Source organism: Microtus ochrogaster, chromosome 7 (genome assembly GCF_000317375.1).
Source record: "Microtus ochrogaster isolate Prairie Vole_2 chromosome 7, MicOch1.0, whole genome shotgun sequence".
Classification (NCBI taxonomy): domain Eukaryota; kingdom Metazoa; phylum Chordata; class Mammalia; order Rodentia; family Cricetidae; genus Microtus; species Microtus ochrogaster.
In genome coordinates, this window is record NC_022014.1 from 2,190,574 (window position 1) to 2,206,351 (window position 15,778).

The 15,778-nt window shown below is 54.4% G+C and overlaps 1 protein-coding gene across 1 annotated transcript; it reads right to left on the reverse strand.

Annotated features, from left to right (window-relative positions):
- Positions 1–1,258: 1,258 nt before the first annotated feature.
- On the reverse strand, positions 1,259–13,922 carry Fbxl16 (F-box and leucine rich repeat protein 16). The gene is made up of 6 exons (XM_005349079.2): positions 13,613–13,922; positions 5,390–6,036; positions 4,215–4,723; positions 3,806–3,890; positions 3,460–3,523; positions 1,259–3,111 (listed from the first exon to the last, which is right to left on the reverse strand). Exons 2-6 carry the CDS (start codon positions 6,020–6,022, stop codon positions 2,963–2,965), a joined length of 1,440 nt encoding a protein of 479 aa, XP_005349136.1. The 5' UTR covers positions 6,023–6,036; positions 13,613–13,922; the 3' UTR covers positions 1,259–2,962.
- Positions 13,923–15,778: the final 1,856 nt, after the last annotated feature.

Sequence of the window (15,778 nt, forward strand, 5' to 3'; positions counted from 1 at the left end):
CCTCTGCCTCCTGAGTACTGGCTGTGTGAGTTTGTTTATTTGTTTGTTTGTTTCCCTAGACAGGGTTTCTCTGTAGCTTTGGAGCCTTACTGGAACTACCTCTTGTAGACCAAGCTGGCCTTGAACTCACAGAGATCCGCCTGCCTCTGCCTCCCAAGTGCTGGGATTGAAGGCGTGTGCCACCATCGCCTGGCCCTGTGTGAGTTTTTATGTGCACTATTGTGCATTCCAGATCCATAGGAAGCCAGCATACATCAGATCCCCCAGAGCTAGAGTTACAGGCAGCTTAAAGCCATCTGATGTGTGTAGCAATTTTAATAAAAACCCAGAAGCAGAAATTGGTGTTTGACTTAAAGGTCAGAAAAGCAAAACAGCTAGCCACTGGCTCTGTCTGAAATGGTGATCCTGTTTCCAGGAATCTCAGACTGAGAGCTGTCTCCGCTCATTTTATATTCCTCTCTAGTGCTGGGATTAAAGGTGTACACCACTTCCGCCCTGCTTCTATGACAAACTAGTGTGGCTACTGGGATTAAAGGTGTATGTCACCCCTGTCTGGTCTGTAAGGCTGATCAGTGTGGCTATTTTACTCTCTGAACTTCAGGCAAGCTTTATTTATTAAAATACAAACTAAATATCACTACAGATGTGGGTTCTGTGTAACGGCGTAAATGAATGCAAACAGATTGTAAAAATATATACAGCTTTAATGGGGAAATAGGCTTACAGAACCACTGTTCCCACGGAGACCAGAAAAGCAGAAGCGACTGCTAGGAGCATGCTTGCCAGATTTATAGGTAAACATTAGCCCTAGGCGAACACGCCCCCTAAGGGGCTGGACTTATCCCTACAGTGCTGGGAACTAAACCTAAGTCTTCTGTAAGAACAGTAAGTGCTTTTAACCACTGAGCCACCTCCCCAGTGCCACTGCAATCCTTTAGACTATTGCAGTCCCTCATTTTGTGACCCTGTGCTCTTCTTGAAGGAGGGTAGGCTAGACCCTAGATCTTTTTGAAGAAATACACACATTGGCATCATCTTCATTGCTCCCTTTTGTGTATTCAGGGCATGAGAAAACGTCTGTTGGTCAGTTGCTAAGGTTCCAGTCCAGCCCTGGGCCTTCAACTTCTATATGTTTATGGAAGAAACGAGTCACTTTGGTGAATTGAGAGAGGCAGGAGAACCCAGAGACCTGGGCCATCCAGAGCAGATTTAACCCTTACAGCTTGGCCTAATGACCAAAAAACAACCCAGACTCATGTTTTTACAACTTTTTTAATATATATTTTTATAAACAGGTCACGTGATAAAATAGCACAAGAAACACTTACCAAATATAAGGTTATATCTTCCGCATATACAGGAGAATGAGGTCGTTATGTACAATAAGAAAATGATTTTAGGGGTTGGTTGGTTTTATTTGTGTTCCTCTCTCCCCTTAAGTTTTCCTCCTACAGTCATTGGAAATCTCACAGCTTCAGTTGCAGGAATACTTTGGGCAAATGGACAGCTTCCCCCTCCCTATTGGGGGACTGTGGGAAGAAGGGCTGAAAAACCTGGCTCCTGACCACTTCAGCCTGGAGCCTCCCTGGCCAACACTTCAGGGGCAGGGAACTCTTTGGGCTGTTGAACTCTTACTTTTTGTCAACAGCATATCTCTCTCTCTCTCTCTCTCTCTCTCTCTCTCTCTCTCTCTCTCTCCCCCTCTGGCTCTCTGGGAATTAGTTACTCTCTTCCAACCAGATAGGGATGTCCCAAGATTGGTTGTGGGTACTGCGTCTCCTGGGGCTCAAGGTTGAGAGGGAAGGGGTTCCCAGCCCCTTCCTCAGCACTGCCACACATATGCCAGGATCCCCTAGGACTTCCAAATGTCTCGGGATCTGACAAAACATGGTTACAGCCCATTTGGACAGGCAAAGGTTTTGGAAGCTGGGAGAGGTAAAGGAGGACTAGAAAGGAGCCCTCCTTCCTTGGGTGTGATGGGTGTGCTGGCCACTGGAAGATCAGAATCACTGGTCGGTGTTGACCCTGACCCTAGGCCAGGCGCTCTGCAGATTCCACCTGAGGAGACCTATCCAGGGTGAAGCACAGTGCTGAGAGGCCTGAGCTCAGCGGGGTAGAGGCTGGAGTGGATGGGTCGCTCCCAAAGCCTGACAGCCTTGTGAGTGGCTCCAGATTGGGGTCTGTCAGGTGCCTATTCCACCCTTGCCCTTGGGCAGATGGGCACCAGTTAGGCTAATGTTGATTATTCCAAGGTCTGCATCCTCCTAAAGCTGTCCCAGCCTGGCCAGGGCCCAAGTATCTGTAGGCCAGGGGGAAAGAAGGGGGAAAGAGGGCACAGAGGACAAGAACTGACCCACATGGCAACAAGGAAGAAGGGAAGCCACTGGGTCAGGTGGGCATGGGAGAGTTGGGCTCCTCAGGGGGCCATGGCTTTGGCAGTGGCCTGTGACGCCTTATACCCCTTGGAGGGCTCCAGGCGCGGTGCAGTGGAAGATGTAGGAGGCCCTTGGGGGCTCTTCCAGGCCCCTGAGTCCTGGAGGACCAATCCCTCCATCCCCTTGGGCCCTGCCCGGGATGGGGGACAGTGGGGGAGGCAGAGAGCAGAATGAAATGGGGAAGGCAGTGAGGGCATCTGCACTCAAAGCATCCTCCAAAGGACCTAGCCCCCCCAGAAGGTGGGCGAGAGATGGCGGCGGCTGTGGCATGGTGGAGGGCGGGCGTGCAGTGCGGGCACGAGGGGCATGCACAAAGTCCCCGAGTGTGCGTGCTTGAGTGGGGCTGGCCCCTCTGTCTCTTGCCCCAGGCGGGGATGGAGCAGAGGAGCAAGGGAGGCACGGGGCGGGATTTCCCTCTGCTTGCCCCGCCTCCAGCGCAGGGCCGAGAAGTGGTGCTCCGGCAGGGATGGAAGAGGGGCTACTGCCCAGGGCGTGGCCGGTTCCCGCGGCCTTTGGGGAAGCCTGCCCTATTCAATGACGAGGCAGCGCGGCAGGTGCTGCGAGAAGTACTTGAAGAGCTCTGGTGTGGCTCCAGGGCAGTTGGTCAGCTCCAGCTCCTCCAGCTCTTGCAGCTGCACGAGGCCCGATAGCCCCGTGGTGGTCAGGAGCGGGCATCCTGCAAGAGCAAGGCAACGGAACAGCTGTTCAGCATCTCAGCTCCACTGGGCAGGAGGGCAAGACCGGAGAGGGCGGTGGCCTGCTGGGGGTAGGTCCTATAATAGGTTTAATGAGGCGGGACCTGTACTGGGCGTAGAAGGGTGAGAATCTAACAGGATGGGCCGGACCTGCACCAGGGCGCGTACGACGGGATGGGACTGCTAGAGTTCGCCCTTCCTCCCACCCGCTACCTGGGACGTGATTAGCCGAAGCCTGAAGTGACTCTGTCTGCCTAAGGGACCTCAGGGAGGTCAGACTGAGTAGGCGAGTAGACGACACTGCCCACGAGGCACGCAGGACGTCTCACCTGCTAGAGATAAGAGTCGCAAACTCCTCATGGCTAAGAGGTGCTTCAACCCGAAGTCCTGCACCTGGGCGGAAGTGAGAGGAGGTCGTGTTAACTATTTCCACTTGCTTGCTCCCAGGCTAGAAGGGCAGGAAGTGGGGGTTCAAAATGGAGATGGAAGCGGAGCTTGGAAGCACCCATGAGAGCCTTAGAGAAGCCTAAGATTCCGCTTCATTTGAATGCTGGGCGTAAAGGGATCCCAACGGGGCCCAGTGCAGTTCAAGAATTGTTTGGATTGATGCTACTCCCCCCACCCCACGCCACCCACCGCATTTTAATTTCCAGATCCCTGGGGGCATGGAGGTACCTGGCAGCACCATCGCAGGTAGAGGCTGCGGAGGGACGACATGGTGGACAGATAGCTGAGGCCAGTGTCCGTGATGCGTACACACCTGTGGTTGTACCAGAGGGGGGACTGCCCACCTTTAAATCGCTTCACCCCACTCCCACTTAGGTCCCTCCCTCCTTTCCAGAAGTGGTCCTCTAACAAGCCCCTGCCCCACCCATCACTGCCCTATCCTGGTCCCACCCCTACACTTGCCCTCCCTGTGACTTCTTCCACTTTTGGAACCAGGCTGTGCTGAAGTTACTCTGACTTTGGGCATTCTCTGTGGCCTTCCCCATGCCAGGAGCTCTTGGAATGGCACCACCCACTCTAGACTTCCAGTTCCTGGAGATCCCGCCAGTACCAGCCTGGAGTGTAGGGATGTGTGCACCTGTCCAGCACGAGCTCCTCCAGGCGGTGCAAGTCGCAGGCCACATATTCTAGTGCCATGTCGGTGATCCGAGGGCACCAGGAGAGGTCAAGGCTACGCAACTTTCGCAGGTTCTCAGCTACAAGCTCCACTCCATCATCAGTGACCTTAGAGCAGCCTGAGAGGCTGAGTGAGGTGAGGTTGGGCAGACTGTGCACCACATTGACCACCCCATGGTTGGTTATCTCCCAGCAAGAGAGCAGGCGCAGCGTGTGGGTGCTGTGGCCCTGGCGTGCTGTGAAGTAGGCCAGTGCAGTGTCAGTCACGTGGTAGGCCTGAAGGCTTAGCTCTGCCAGGTTGGGTAGAAGTTGCGAGATGGCAGCAATGGCATCATCTGCCACATTGATGCAGTCACTGACGCTCAGGGAGGTGATTCGTGCGCTGAGGCTGGACCACAGGCCAGCCTCAGTGAAATCGTTACAGCCTGACAGCTCCAGGCGCACCACTCCCTGCATCTGCTCCAACATCACCTACAGGCAGGTACAGATCAGAGGCTAAGACAGCTCCCCCACGCACTCCTGGTGCCCATCCTGCCAGGGGAAATGAGAGTTGCCTATGGAGAGCAGAAGAAGCTTCTGGGAACCCGGAAGCAGTGGCCTCTCGGATGTGGACTTGTGTAAGCATGCATCAAGCTGAATTCCAAGGAATGCACTTAAACTGCTTGTTATACTTTGCCAATATTCTAAAAGAGAGGCAGGGCACAGGAGACCCATGAGCCAGGGAAGGCCAGTGTGGGTATTTGGAACAGATGATTTGAATATTAAAATTACAATCCAGGTCCTAGGGGGAAAAGGGCAGAGTGCCCAGATGCTCCTTCAACCGTTGCTCCTAGGAGACTCTCAGCTGTCCCCTCTCCCCTCCCTCGGGCATCCCACTCACCAAGGCCAGCTTCACTAGGAAGCACGAACCCACATGGAATTGACCACTCTTCTGCCCCAACCTTGAAATCTTATTCTTTTTAACAACAAGCCCATATTTTTGTTTTGCATTAGGCCCAGACAATACCATCCTTGTTACTTTTGTCCTGTGTACACTGAGCATGCTCTTGTCCCCTCCACCTCCCATGTCTGTAGGACTGCTGCTGCCTGTGCCTGCCCCTCCGGCCCTGTCCACTCCCAGCCAATTTGGGGACACACCTCTAGGCCAGCGTCAGTGATGGTGGAGCGCTTGAGGCTCATGGCCTTGACTCCCTTCTTAGAGAGCGCATAGTTGTCGATGAACTCACAGATGTCTAAGTCAGAGACCCCAACGAGGCAGAAGCCCTCAAAGCCTCTAGCGGCGAAGCCCTGCAGATTCACAAACTCCTTCTCGCCTCCAGGCAGCACGTTGTACAGCTCCTTAGCATGCAGCACAGGCGTGAGGCCTGCCCAGAACTTGGGCTGGTAGAGCACGCGCCGCCAAGCCTTGCACACCTGGGCGAGTATGCACTTCTCACATGCTGAGAAATACCAGAAGAGCCCGTTAAGGATCTTCTCGTCTGTAGCCAGTGGTGGCCGCTCCACTGGGGGTCCAGGCACCGGGCCTGAGGCTGGTCCACTGGCTGGGGGGCATGGCCCCCCGGCCAGAGCAACCCGGGACAGTGGTGTAGCCAGGCTGGGAGGTGGAAGGGTGGGTGGGGGTGGTGGCTGGCAAGGGCGGTTCTTGGCAGCAGGTGTGCCCTTGGTGATGCTGGCTGCACCTAGACCGTTGGGCTGGCCAGGCAGCTTCACCAGACCATTTCGAGGCAAGCATGGAGGCTTGGGGTCACCATCGATACCTGGGCTCGACATTTTCCTTGCGCGTTCTGTGGGTGAGACGGGAGGAACAAATGAGTGTGCCAGTCTCTGGAGTAGCTGGAGAGCTAGCCCTCTGGGCATCCTCTCCCACAGTACTTCCTGGACCACTCAGCAGAAGGGATCCTAGCACAGCCTTTCTCTGACTGCACTAGAGACAGGCTGACCTTATTCATACTAGCCCAAACATCCACAGCCTGTCATATTCACTGGTTCAGCCTGCACTGCTCATAGGGGCTTTCTGATGTTTTGATTCCCATTCAGGGTTAGGGAGAGAGAGAGAGCCTTAATTGCTCCCTCCACCTCTGCCCTCTTGATGCCTACTATTGGGGCTTACCCTGCTGAGCAGGATCAGGAAAACTAATGAAAAGTGTTTGAGCAGTCTCTAACTCCCTCTTTCACTGGTTGCCAGCAGCCCTGAGAGTCACAGACCAGCTCTCAAGAATCTGTGCACCAGGGCTGGAGAGGTGGCTCGGTGGTTAAGGGCATTGGTCGTTCTTCCAGAGGACCCAGATTCAATTCCCAGCACCTACATAGCAGCTCACAACCGTCTGTATCTCTAGTTCCAGAGAAATCTGACACCTTCACACCAAATGCACATAAAATAAAGTGCCTGGTGGTGGTGGCGCATGCCTTTAACCCCAGCACTCCAGAACCAGAGGCAGGTGGATCTTTGTGAGTTTGATGCCAGGCTGGTCTACAAGAGCTAGTTCCAGGACAGCTAGGACTGTTACACAAAGAAACCCTGACTCAAAAAAAAAAAAATCAAAAATAAATAGATAAAATAAAGTTAAATATTAAAAAAAAGAATTTGCGCACCTATAGTAAACTCTGGAATGCAGGCATCTTCCCATAGTGGACTGCAGTAGCAGTAGAGTGACACCTACACACCTGCTTTTTCATATTTAAAAAAATGAAAATTTTCTGTGTATAAGTGTTTCATTTGCATGTATGTATGTGTATCACATGGATGCCTGGCATCCTCGGAAGCCAGAAGAGGGCATCAGATCTTCTGGGACTGGAGTTCCAGGCCCCCAGGTCCTCTGTGAAAGTAGCAAGTACTCCTAACCGCTGAGCCACCTCTTTAGCCCTGCTGGACACATGCTCTTTAATCCTTCACAGGACCCACTGAGGATGGTGCCATGCTATCTGTTGTACAAACAAGGAAGTGGAGGCCAAGGCCAAGGCCAAGCAAACTGCTTGTTTGAGGTCACAGCCAGTAGTTAAGTAATTGAGCTAAAGTTTGGGCCAGAGCTGGAGGAGGGAAGTCACGTGGCAGGTCAGGGTCACCTGCACATAAAGCAGGTCAGGGTCACTACTCATCTCGGCTCCCCTCAGATTCCCAGGGCTGCAACCAGGTGGCAGAGGGCATCATGAATGGACAGCATGGAGGGAAGGGACAAAGAGAACCTCACAATGCCATAACCATTTGCTCTGCATTCCAGATAGAAATATCACGCCCACCACTACCCAACATCCAGAAAAGATGTGGTTTTTCCATGGTTTCACTTGCAGATTCAAATTTGGACACTCTGGAGTTCAAATGGCCACTCCTTTTTTTTTGTTTGTTTGTTTGTTTTCGAGGCAGGGTTTCTCTGTGCAACAGCCCTAGCTGTCCTGGAACTCACTCTATGGACCAGGCTGGCCTCAAACTCAGATATCCACCTACCTCTGACTCCAGGGTGCTGGGATTAAAGGTGTGTGTCACCACTGCCCAACCCCTACTTTAAATGTGTGTTCTTGGCTAGCCACTGGTGACTCTATTTCCTCAACATTAAATCTGGGAGGTGACACCACAGACTCTCTCCTGTGGGAGGGTTTTACAGTGTATAATAGGGTAAGGGGCTTGGATATTTTTTTTCTGAGTTCCAGAGCTGACCAAAGGGCAAGTCATGATCTCCTTTCTTGTATGTATGTGTGTTTCTAGAACTGAACTGGATCCACATGTGAGTTGTTAACTTCCTGCCCTACAATCTCAGAGGAGTCAGCAAAGTTCCCTCAGGTCCTCTGTTAAACCTGGTCCTCTGTCATACATGGCCCTCTGTCATACCTGGTCCTCTGTTGTACCCTCCTACCTGGTTTCAGTGGGTCATAGCCTCACCAGGGAATCTTGCCCAGTACCAAGGGGTGCGTGAGGAAGCCACCTAAGGGGTGGGCGCTGGAATATGCACACCCTCAGAAAAGAAGGACTCATGTTAGGCTGAGACCCCTTTCTGGAGCTGCAGGGCCAAGCTGGCCACTCATGTTTACAATCTGGCTTGACACAAAAGAGAGTGGATGAGAACCACCAGGATGGAGTCCTCCCCTCTGCTTTACGCCACTATCTCGTTGACTTTCTATACTGCAAGGTGATCTGTGCCAGTGTTGCACTTCTGGGGAGGGGGAAAGCCCTGGACTGGAATTTCCCCAGAGCATGGTCCTCATGATCCATCACCTAGCTCTGTGTCTAAGGATGGCCTTTGGCAATCCACCCCAGGCCCTTAGTGCTATCTCCCTATTACTCCCCTCCTCAGTGTCTACGGGACCTGGGTAGTGGGACAGTTTTTCCCTGAGGGAGGTTTTCAGCCTTTGGCTGCTCTTCTGTGCTCAAGAACAGGCAGTAGCAGCTACACAAAAGCTAGTAGGACAGTAGCTATCTCTCCCTAAATGCACCCTGGGACAACCACATATTTTAGCTTCACAGCAGACACCCTTGTGTAGCCACTATTGTTACCCAGTCTTTATACAACGAGCCTGAGGCTCTGAGGAGTTACAGTTGTGTGCCATGGCAAGGGGAGTCCAAAGTGTGGTTACTCCAGTTTCCTTAGAGCGATATAGGGAAGGGGCCTGATGCAGGATAGCAGCATTCATGATAGGGTAAAGATGAGGTTCTTTCTTGACTGCTCCAGTTCTTGTTCAGCACCACCCACATTCCTGGGAACTATGCTGAAGATGGAGAGACAGCCCTAGCCAGAATACCCACCACATCCCTGATTCACAGTCTACGCCTAGACCGCCGCCCATCTAACCTCAGCCACTAGGCGCAGAACCAGCGCTCTCGGAGCCCCGAGAACAGCACCATGGACAGCTCCCGCGCTCATTGGGGTCAGCTGGGCTTACTGCACCACAGACATTGGAGCGGAGGAGGGGTGATCGGTGGCTCCGGCAAACCCAGCTCCACAGGAAGAGGCAGGGGGAGAAGCCGCCCGCTTGGCTAGGATCCGGAGGAGGCTGCGGAGGCGGTGCCAGGGGAGAAATAATCCAAGAGCTGTGCCGATTTAGGCTGAAAATGCTCCCAGCCGCGGGTGTGCACGTGGAGTGCCTGAGTTGCTGGGGGTGTGTGGGGGGAGATGCACGTGGATGCCCCGGGCATTTGCAGGGCTCCTTCCTGTCCCTTGCTGGAGCTCTGGAACTCACGTTTGCAGAAGCACACGATCCCCTTCCTACCTTCCAGACTTACATCAGGTAGGTGAAACCAGGCCAGACTCTGTCTAAATCCCCCATCCAGGCCCCTGCCCTCGGTTGGAAGTCACAGAGGCAATCCTGCCGCTCCCCAGCTTTATGCTTAGGGGGATTCTCACTGCTTCTCCCACTTGTGGCAAGAATGAAGCCCAAGCACCCCTGTTCTGTGGTTCAAAACTGGAAGCAGTTTCACCTGGACCCGAGGAAGGGCTGAGGCTTTCAGAGAAAGCTGTTTACATAGGTAAACATGAGGTTATTGATGGGCTCCAGCAAGGATCCCTCTACCCAGCCCTGCTCTCTAGCCAGAGGGTGACACAGGGCCTGCTCCCAGGTGTTGGAGAGACAGGATCTCATCATGTAGCCGAGGCTGGCCTTGTATTTGCAGCACTCCTACGACCTCACATGCTGGGATCACAGATATGCAGTACCATGTCCAGTCAGAGCCCCTTCTTCATTCTGCACTCCTCTCTCCACCCAGGGTGGCTCCCGTAGCCTGTCTGGAGTTGCCTGCTAGAAGGAGGATGGATCAGTGGCCAGGTCACCCAGCCTGCCTCTCCCTCCTCAGGCGAGCATCTTAGGCGCTAATACTGGGGAGAGGTCTTCTGGAATGAAGACTGAACTGCACTCAGTCACAGACCCAGTGTGTCCAGTGCTCGGTTTAGAGTGAGATTCTGGGTCAGCTCTAGGCTGCAGAGGAGCTTGGGGTCCCTGAGTCTATCCTAGGCTAGGAGGAGACAGGGACCACTTCCTCAGCTGCCATGTCCTCATCATCCCAAGCCTCATCGAGGTACTCCAGCTGACTGTGGCCTTCCATCTCCCTAGAGGACTCACTGTGAGCATAAGGAATATGGTGGGCACAACGGGACTCCTGGGAAAGTTTCAGTACTTGGTGATTTCCAGATTAACAAGGTGCTGAGCCACAAGGACTTGCCTCTTCTGTATATCCAATTATTGGACACCAGGACCTGAGTAACTTCACAGCCTTACCTCCAGTCCCGACTTCTCGCCCAGTCCTCTATTCCCCATCACCTGACCAAATGGTGACCCCTGCGTGTTCCATAGACTTCCATAGCTGCTGCCCCCATAGCTAGCATCCTAGTATTCAGAGTGTCACCCATAACAGGGATCGTCCTCACTATCTCTGTCTTTTCCCTTAGCCTGGTAACTCCTTGAGGACAAATGGTACCATGCCTGTGTGGTTTCTGGGTACTGCTGAAGGAAGGAACAAGAACTAGTCACCCAAACTGCTAGGGGTGCAGCTGCCAGAACTTCAGAGGCTTGGCTGGTCAGTGGGGCAGGAGCAGCTCGAGAACTTAACTCCAGGTACAACTGTGGTTAGTATTTCTAGGGAAGGAACTAGATTAGTGTAAGCTCCTGGCTCCCCAGTCCCTGTGAGCTTGAGGTGCAGATACTGGGGAGAGGAGCTCTTGCAACTCTTTTTTGGCTAAGTCCCCTCTGAAGTTTCATGGCTAAAGAATATAGTTGCCGGGGGCTGGAGAGATGGCTCAGTGGTTAAGAGCATTGCCTGCTCTTCCAAAGGTCCTGAGTTCAATTCCCAGCAACCACATGGCGGCTCACAACCATCTGTAATGAGGTCTGGTGCCCTCTTCTGGCCTGTAGACATACACACAGACAGAATATTGTATAATAAATAAATAAATAAATATTTTCAAAAAAAAAAAAAGAATATAGTTGCCTGTCCCCCTAAATATTGCCTGACCCTGGAAGAGACAGGAATCACCGAGATGATGGGAAGAAGGCGGCCTTGTCCTCCTAGCAGCCCCTGCTTCATTACTGTCTGGAGCACCACTGGGGAAAACAAGACTCAGAGATGAATCTTTCGGAAGCTGCATAAAGGCGCAACTTGTCCCAAGACCCCAGTGTTTCCTGATTTCCAAACCCTCAGACCAGGAACACGTCTGTTGCATTTTGCTTCTCTTTTTTTTCTGCCTCACTGGGTCCTGTGTCTTCCTATGATCTGGCTAGTGGCCTCTGCACATAGTTCTCATCCAGTGGGGTCTCTAACCCTGAAGTCCTAAACACTGCAAACTACACACCCACCAATATCCCACTCCTCACAGCTATCAGTCTAGGGGCTAGCCCCCCGTCTCCGACATAGTCATCTCTGTGAGCACCAGGTAGAGACCACCTTGGATGCTGGTTCCTGGCCTACATAGATCCTGCCCTGATCAGTTCCTCATGCTTGGGAAAAACAACCCAAATACTCATATCCAGCTCAGTCTGTGGCGGTAGCCCCAGGGACTGGGGTGACAAGCAGGGTAGCTGGGATTGGGGGCACAGTGCAGGCAACATGATCAGTGACAGGGCTGTGACTCAGGGACATTCACATCCCTGCCACTTTGCACGTGGCAACAGTAGCATCTCCTTCCACCCCCTGCTGAAGCAGCTTCCGGGGGATGTGCTAGGGATTTGGGGAGGGGGAGACCCGTGCCCAGAAGGTACATAGGTCTTGAGAAGAACCCACGTTGATGCTCCAGCACACTGAGGCTCTGCAACCAAGCTAAGGGCAAATGGCCACGAGGCACTGAGGTTTTAGCTTATTAGGTCTCCCCTGTTCTGCAGAATATGAGACCTCCAAGAGGTAGGCCCGAGGATCCTTTAGACACCTGCCAATGCAGCCCAGCTGCACTCTCTGCAACCTGTTTGGCCATTGGACCACTAGCAGGGACGGTTTAGGGCCACGCACTGGCCTCCCAGACCTTGCTTTGTTGCCATCACCACCCTTCCTTGTGCCAGTCCTGGAAGGTACATCAGTGACTCCCACAGGTGAGGACAGTTGAACGGTGCCAGCCAGAAGCCCCTTCCCCTGTTTCTGGGATCCACCTGGCTCAACCTCTCAGGGCTTCCTGGGTCTAGATCCCTTGCTTTAACCTAAACTAATGGGAGGAGACAGGGCCCATTCAGGTGTCAGGAGGTGAGAATTTGGGTGAAGGGGTGAGTGTATATGTATCCAGGACTCAAGGGAACGGGTGTCTGGGGAGTCAAGAAGTGAGGGTTGCAGGAAATGGAGCAGCCGGATTCTGGGGTATCTCAATACCACCCATGTTTTCAATCTTGAATCTCCCTCTCTCTCCTCCTAATGGCTCCCAGTTCAGCTCTCAGACCACTTCTAGGCAGGACAGCCAGGCTCAAGCAGGCTTGTGACCTCATCTAGGCAGCCCCCAATCTTTCAGGCTCTCTTCCCAACCCCCACCTTCTGCTCTGAGGCTCCTGTCCAGCACCTCATCAAAGTGATGATCTGGAAGAGAGGGTCCTGTGTCCAAAGGGGCACCAGGGAGGCCTTGAACAGACCCTGGTCAGTGGGCCATTGGTACAAGATGGCAGGAGGGAGCAGGTGAAGTGGCATCTGCCATCTGCTCCTGGGAGGTCAGCTGCTGGCTCAGGCTGGGAGGGGCTAGCAGGAGGGCTGGTAGGCCAGATCCAGGCCTCAACAGTGCAGCCTTCTCTCCTGGGATAAAGGGCGGGGAAGATCCCCCCATTGACCTAACATCCCAGAAGGACATGGAAGCCCTGCTCAGCAATCTCAGGGTACCCCGTTCCCATTTTGAAGCTTTCCAACCTTGGCCAAGGCCCATTCCCCTCTCCAGAACCAAAGATATGCCAGCCCACTCCTTCTGCCTCCCTGTGGGTGGCCGTTCTATACCAGCTCATGTCCAGACGGGTGTCCAAGGCCCCTAGGCCACATATCCACATGGCTCCTCCCGCTTAATTGTATCAACACCTGTCACGTCCTCTAGTCCGCCCGAGGCTCATAGAGCTGGAGTGGGGAGAGCCTAGAGCCAAGCCAGAAGGAGTGGGGGCGACTGCCTGCAATTCCGCGTCCTCGCAGTCACCGTGCTTCCTCTCAAGCGGTTCCGTGGTACCTGACTGCCTTGCCAGGGGAGAACGGGGTGCAATCAGGCCGGCAGCTGGGGCTACGGGCTGTGGAGCGACCGGTTGGCCCAGCGGCCGGAGGATGAGGTGGGGAAGGGGCTGCGATTACGTAAGCCCTGCTCAGGCGGCTGCGGCCGCGGCGCAGTCCCAAGTCCCCACCCCGCCCCCTCCTCATTGTAGCCTCCGCGGAGGCAGTGGCTCGACCTGGACCCTCCCCTCCCCGCAGCCTGGCCGCGCGCGCACACACCTTACCTCGGCCAGGGCTTCTGGCTCATGCCACGCTGTCCGCCGGGCGACCTCGCGTCATGGGGAGCCCAGCACCAGAGCCGCCAAACGCGGAGGCGGCCGAGGTGCTGGACTGGCTAGCAGGGCCCGACTGCGCCCCGCGCCCGGCGCTCCGCGCCAGGGCCCTCTCGGCAGAGCCCAGAGCGGAGCTCCCCGGTGGGAGAGGATCTGCCGCCCTGAGCCTCCCACCGGGGAGGCTGAGGCTGTGCCCAGATAAATAAGGCCGCTTTGCAGGGAGCCCGGCGGGCGCCTCCTCCCTCCCCTTGCCCTCCTCCCCGCGCTCCTCCTCCGCGCTCCTCCCCGCGCTCCTCCGCGGCCGCCGCCGGCGCCGCGCGTGCCCCCCGCCCGGCCCTAAGAGCCGCGCCCTCGCGCGCTCCCGGCGTCCGGACCAATCCCGGCTCTCGAGCCGGGCTGAGGTGTCGAGAATCCCGAGCCCCGCCCCGCTCCGCGCAGCGCGCTCCCGGTGCGGTACCGACGAGCACGCGCCAAGTACCAGCGCCCGCTCGGAGACCGGTGCTCGCACAATAACAAACCCCGCAGGCCGCGCGTCCGGGAGGACATTCGATGGGAAACAGGGCTCGCTGCCGAAGAGTAGCTTTGAGTGACCCTTCTGCACCAAGGGGTAGCAACCCAGAATCCCGCCCGCTGAAGAGAACTGGGGTCCTTGGCGCGAGCATTTGGCAGTAGGGTTCCGGATTCTACGCAGATGCAGACAGCCCTATGTGTTCTTGCTTGAACTGCCACCTGCGAGGGCGAGGAAAGGGAGGCCCTGTGGAGACACCAGCACGGTTGCACCCCCTCCAAACACACACACACCTTCTGCATGGCGCAGGGCAAGCCTCTAGGATCTCATTTCCTTTCTCTTCCTGCTGCTGAAGAATCTCCCTTGGTGGTGACATAGTCACGCACCTGGAGAAACTTGCAAGCAAATGACTAAAACGAGTGTCAATGAAAACACATGGACAGTGTAGAGATAGTGGGGAGGGGTTACTTCTAAGAATGCCACAAAGGATCTGAGACGCCCTCCTCCCCGGGGAGGGGGGGGGTGAGAGACAGGAGACAGAAACGGTTCAAGAAGGGGTGTGCAAAGATCCTAAGGCCTCGAGTTCCGCAGGTTCCCTCCGGAAAGAAGTGGAGGTCGAGTGGCCCCAGGCAGGTGGTTCATAAGGAAGACCCTGTAAGGGTTGCTGGCTGGATAGCCGGCCTCCCAGCAGGCTAATGGGATCCTAATCTGGGGTCTCTTGGGAGCAGGGATAACAGATGTGGGGACAGCAGAGTAGCGGCTTGAAAGGAGGAGCTACAGGGTGAAGTGTTCTCAAATGAGACCAACTGGTATTGGGAAACATGGCCTCATGGAACTGTGAGGAAGGGAAGTAAACTGGATCCCGGCTGGTCTGTGTGTGTGTGTGTGTGTGTGTGTGTGTGTGTGTGTGTGTGTGCGCGCGCGTGCGCGCGCGCGCGCATTTATATGTTGTATATAATCATGTGTGTGCAGGTGCCTACAGAGATCAGAGAACAACCTCAGGTGTATATCTGTGTGTGTGTGTGTGTGTGTGTGACACACACACACATGCATGGAAGTGAGAAGTTGATATTAGAACCCTTCTCTACCACTCTTTTACTTTTTGTTTTGTTTTGTTTTGTTTGAGACAGGGTTTCTCTGTGTAGCCCTGGCTGTCTTGGAACTTATTCTGTAGACCAGGCTGGCCTCGAACTCACAGAGATCCGCCTGCCTCTGCCTCCTGAGTGCTGGGATTAAAGTGTGAGCTGCCACCGCCCAGCTTTTACCTTTTTTTTTTTTTTTGAAAGAGAATCTCTCACTGAACTTGAGGCTCACCATTTATGTTAGACGGACTGACGTGCAGGTCTTCAGGATCCCTGTCTGCCCTTCAGTGCTGGGATTATCAGCAGGTACTTTCCCCTAGCCCATCATCACCTCCTCTCTCTCTCTCTCTCTCTCTCTCTCTCTCTCTCTCTCTCTCTCTCTCTCTCTCTCTGTGTGTGTGTGTGTGTGTGTGTGTGTGAAAGGTCACTGGCTTGGAGCTGACCAAGTAAGCTAGGCTGGCTGGTCACTGAACTCCAAGGATAAGCCTGTGTTTTCCTTTCCAGTACTGAGAATACAGTCAGTCACAT